Source organism: Macrosteles quadrilineatus, unplaced genomic scaffold (genome assembly GCF_028750875.1).
Source record: "Macrosteles quadrilineatus isolate MER2022 unplaced genomic scaffold, UCM_ALF_1.0 Scaffold_9__3_contigs__length_116548681, whole genome shotgun sequence".
NCBI lineage: Eukaryota > Metazoa > Arthropoda > Insecta > Hemiptera > Cicadellidae > Macrosteles > Macrosteles quadrilineatus.
The window spans coordinates 14,993,869-14,999,402 of record NW_026542602.1 but is presented as its reverse complement, the minus strand read 5'-3'; the positions used below and the strand labels follow the sequence as shown (position 1 = coordinate 14,999,402).

General features: G+C 30.8%; 1 protein-coding gene across 1 annotated transcript; it reads right to left on the bottom strand.

The window, feature by feature from the left end:
- Window positions 1-1,550: 1,550 nt before the first annotated feature.
- On the bottom strand, window positions 1,551-4,646 carry LOC129004098 (cuticle protein 64-like). The gene is made up of 2 exons (XM_054432492.1): window positions 4,635-4,646; window positions 1,551-2,043 (listed from the first exon to the last, which is right to left on the bottom strand). The coding sequence occupies exons 1-2, from the start codon at window positions 4,644-4,646 to the stop codon at window positions 1,624-1,626; spliced, it is 432 nt and encodes a 143-aa protein (XP_054288467.1). The 3' UTR covers window positions 1,551-1,623.
- Between the last annotated feature and the right edge of the window lie 888 nt (window positions 4,647-5,534).

Here is a 5,534-nt window from a genome sequence, read left to right as displayed (position 1 = left end):
TTTGAGGGAGAAACGCTTCTCTGGCGAATGTAAATAGAATATTCGGTAGACTTGAAAACATTTTGAGAAACGATAAAGAATTAAATATTTTACACAATTGCTGTTATGCGTTTTATAAGTGAGGTTATTTGTAAGGAATTGGTACAAAACAAAGAAATAACTCTTAAATAAATTGAAAATGTGAACAAGAACTGCTTGGGTAGCCATCCTCTGCAAAACAATATAAACATTTTGTAACGAAAACCTCTACCACAGTATGACTAAATATAAATTGGTTGATATTGTTTTACCAGGGCAATGAATTATAATTACTATAAGTTTCTTACATTTTGTAAAAGGAAAACCAATAAATAAATTAAGTATTTATAAACTGTGAGCCAAACTGATTCCCTCAAATTTGCCTATTTATTATAGGTATGATTCTCAAAGCACCAAGCTTGATAGTATTGCCATAGATTAAAGGGGTAGTAGAGTCTACTCTTGTAATCCATAGTATTACCATAGATCATTTTATCTTATCATTAATTTAATTTCATTCCATTACCAACTCTAACAAAATTACCATAAGACCGATCCTGCTAGTAATATTCCAATATACATCCTCTCATTTTACTATAAAACTGAAGAAAAACGCAGTTTTGGTATTCAGCCTATGCTATTTTATTATTAATGGACAACAGGCTTTTACTAAAAAAAACTATGCCCGTCATAGAGTTTCTTGTGCAAAGCATTATTTAATTATGGTTCAAAGCCATCAGATGTAATGCGGGCAGATTAAAGTAAAGCTCACTAAAGTGGAGACTGTTCCGGCATTGCCTTTATGCAATCAAGCTGTAGTTTTTTTATAATATGTTCCAGACAAAAAGCTAAACATTTCCAAATCATTTTGTACGTCCTGAGAAAAAAAAAAAACTACTATGTAGTTTCTGTAACATGTGTTGGAAATAAGACACCTCCTATGTTCTCTAAGAGATACTTATATTTAACCAGAGATGACAAATAAATTACATATAAAATTTATCAAAGTCAACAGTTTGAAATCAATCTCGCTAGAAATCTGAATCCACAACCGTTTAGTAATATCACTAAAGTTGAAATGTTTATTCATGTTTTTTTTTCATTTTTCCCATTCAGCATACAGTAAATCTATGTCAAACTTTTTAAATTACAAGATTCGTTGTTATTTAACCTCTCGGTGTTGCTTATAATTGTAGTATGGCCTCAATATTCACACGCAATCACCAAGCATATACATAACTAAAATAACTCATGTCTAAAACTATTTTAAAACATCTCGGTGTGCTCTTGGATTTGGTTCTTAAGTTACAGATTTTCCAAACCTATAAGGACTTACATATTAAATCTGTAGCCTAGATTTAAAATGTTTGGTAAAACACCACAATTTAGTTACATAAGGCAAAATATCAACAAAAGTTTTTCAAGTGTTTTAAATTATTGTTTTTTCAAACAGAGGTTGTCCTACCTTATGTTGGTGCTGTTAAGTGATTAGGTCCCAAAAAATTACTCATTCAAAGGAACAAACAAACGTGTGCTTGTAAAAATTCATTTATTACATTATTTGGTGTTGTACAGCACACAGCCTTGATTCAATTATTCTATTTACTAATGCAGGTATCCACCGTATCCGTAACCGAGTCCACTACCGTATCCGTAACCGAGTCCACTACCGTATCCGTAGCCCAGTCCGTGGCCGTATCCGTAATCGTTCAGTCCACCGTAGTAGTCCAGGCCGTGACCGTAGGATCCGTAGTAGCTCTTGTAGGGTGAGTATGCCACAGGGTATGATTTGTACGGAGCGCTGTAAGCCAAGGGGGAATGGTAGGCCACAGGGGCGTAGCTCTTGATGACTGGGTAGCTAGGGGTGGCTGCTTTGTAGACATGGCTATAGGAGGTAGCCACGGGGGCAACCGCCTTGACCACGGGGTAGGAGTCCAGGTAGGAGTTGTAAGGAGAGGCGTATGAGTACGGGTACACACTGGCGTACCCAGCCTGGGTAGCGGCGACTACGGATAGAAGCAGAGCCTGGAACAGAACGGGTGGTTACATTGAATTGTTTCAAGCTATAAGAATACATGTACTTTTTTGAGTTTGTGACATAACATGTTTGAAGTCTGGGTTTAGAAATAAAATCATTCTGAATATAGCCGTGATTTCAGGATTAAAGTTTTATTTTCGACTGTTTCCCAAATAATAAATTACTTTTTTAAGTCTATTATTAATATTACTTGCTGTAATACCCTTCTTAACTTTAGCACCTAATCATTTATAGTTTAAATCCCTGAGATTGGAGGGCCTGTTTACAATGATATAGGTGATTAGGGGGAATTTTAACTCGAGCCTGAAAAAAGTCATTATAAATAAACTGAGAATTATGTCACAAACATAAAATTATCATATAAGCCATAACTATGAAGACAATGCTTAAAGCCATCACCAGATATATGAATACAAGTAACATTAAGCCAGTAATTAAACAATCAAATGCGTGGCTATTACATAACATTGGGCCCAAATAAAAGAGCAGTTTATAGGAGTGAAAGTAAAAATGGAGGTCACACATTAAATTAACAGTAAAAGAAACAAAGACTTTCACGCTTGAAGGAATACCAAGGATTCTTGTGATGAAACAAGCAGCACATTGTGTGTTTTATATTTACCTACTGTCTTGTTTATGCTTATTAGTTTGATTTCAATGTCAGAAAGATTTATTTTTACTAAATAAATATTCCTTTTGAGTTCTATAATGGAAGTACAAGATATTCTACAAGGTGTTATCTATTTAGCATCTATATTTGTTTCATAAGCCAGGTTCATTAAATAATTAAATTTATTGATTCATAAATGTAATTTTAATACGTTTTTGGAAAATATAGTGCTTTATACATTTGGCTAACATTAGTATGTTTAAACTACATAAAATCGTCTATATACTTTGGAATCAAGTATGCAATTTTTGTACATTTCTAAAGACTAAGTTAATAACTAATTGTACTAAGTAAGACACTACACTATGTGTTATTATTAAATTGTTTAACTTGTGCAAATATAAGGATAGTTAGATTACATTTTAAATCCTGTTTATTGCTTGTAGGAAAAGCGGAAAATATTACTTCATTTAGTCCAATGAATAGGCATAAATAAAAAATCAAACCTAACACAAATAAAATAATTTGTAGGCACCAGAAAACCCCTAACAATAACTTTACAACATCACTAAGTAACAATTACTTTGAAAAAAAAAATCCAACTAAATAAAACGATATATTAGAAAGCTCATTTACAAGTACAAACATGCTTTAAATATTCAAAGCAATATAACCATATTCACAAATAATTAAATTTATCCTCCCTATTAATATTGTATTGTTAAAATTATACATACAAGTATTTGTGTACAGTTCAAAACAAAAATATGAAGGCAAATGCTTCAAAAAAATATGCAAGGAATACAACCCGTTAGTTTATAAGTTTAGACAAATTTTTAAAACATTATATATTTGTCATAATGTAGGGATATTTTTAGAACAATCTTTACACAAACAGACAATGTGTTAAATCTGTATGATTGGGTCTCGGTTGGAAGGGAAGTGTAAGTAGAGGTAGGAAGGTTAGTGAGGTAGTTGACTTCCCAGACATGTTTGGTTCTCCAATTCTTATTTCAGGTTAAAAATAACACGTAATCGCATCTTCAACCTTATGTGGTACTTTGACCTCAGGTGCGACTGAGTATTTGAGGGGTTTTAAATGTGTTATCTTGTTTGTTATTTATTATATCTCCTTGCATTACATTTTTAGATATTTTAATCTCATCCATTTCAATTAACAATCTATGGCAATTAGTAATATATTTTTAGGGTATATCCACATTTAAGTTAATTGAGAATTATTGTTTGTAGGTATATTGTTTGGTAAAAACAAAGGTACATACATTAAAAAACATAAAGAAACCCGTGAGAACGTGGTTTAAAGGACTGTAACCACGAGTATCCGAAATGTACATCCTTTTAATACATATCTGTCAATTTCTTCAAAGTTTACAATTTTGAGCTTTGAGTATAAATATTATTTTTAGACCCTTCTGTAGGTATAAAGCTGTTTTTAAAGTATATATATGAGCATATATTCTCGTATGTGTCCCAACTATTTCATTTAGTAGGCATACGTGGGTACTAATCCATGGTATCACCAGGTACTTGTAGAAATTTTGATTTTTAAGGGTGATATTCCCATAAAACCTATACATTAACAGAATTATCCGATAAATAAATATGACAGATGAACTCTTGTGATAGAGAAAAAACAAGCCTCAATTAGATATTTATGACAATTATTGCTTTAGGAATAAATAATTTTTTTTTATTAATTCAATTATTTTAAGAGATATGAAAGAAATTAAAAACAATTCATGCCAATAATGTTGAAAAACACTATTTGTTGTTTAATTTTACTTAAACAACAAATTTTGGAAAACATAGCTTTTCAATAGTTTAACGAAAATTTATTGGCTACATATAATTTCATCGAGATACATTTTACCAACTAACTACGAGACATAAAATAAATTATTTATTTCCACTATCATCTGTTAATATTATATGTAATGCAATACTCACGATAGTCAACATCGTAGTGGATAGTTGGGAAGTAGAGACAGACAGCTATATATACTTACATCTCAGCCTTGCCCCCTCCCTCACAACAGGCAGTAACTTCTCTTGTTAATAGGTAATTACTCAAAATTAATTAATGTTCGAAAACATTCGAGAAATTGGGCAGTTGAAGGAAATATACAAGGCTGAAATACTGTCAAATTATTCGCTATAGGTTTTGTTTTAGTCAATTTGTAAATTTTATTACTAAGATTCTTTCTGAGGCTTTTAAAGTTATTTGATAGACAATTTCGTAAAATAACGAAAACATCAATATTTGCTTATTTCATCAAATATTTATTTTTAAAATTATTATACAAAAAGTAACTAAGAATACAACTGATTTCGTAATAATCTGTGAAAACATCTCATAGTACACGATTGTTTTACAAAATGTGTGATATAGATTTTAATATTCTGATAGTTTTCCCGTTGTAGTTGAACAGTTTCAATAATTAATACGATTTCATAGCATGAAAAGCCTAATTTTTTTATCACTTTGGATTTAGCACTGAATATGTTATGAATATTATAAATTGGCTACTACGTGAATATTTTTCAAGTACAAAAACTGGAAAGGGTAAGTACTTTATATTGTTTACATCACAAACTCTTTCAATGATAAGCTTTATAAATAAAAAACAATATAATTAACGTATACTTTTGTCATATTAAACACAAAACCACAATGTATTAAAGTAAATTCATAACATAATGCAATAATATATCATCGTGTCCAAATATGAATAAACAATAATGACGACGAATAAAGCGAGGGTTAAGTATCACGTGATTGATATAATGACTGTATTAACAGTTTAATTGATGCATTAAAAGTTCAGTAACCTTTGGTAGTAAAATTGC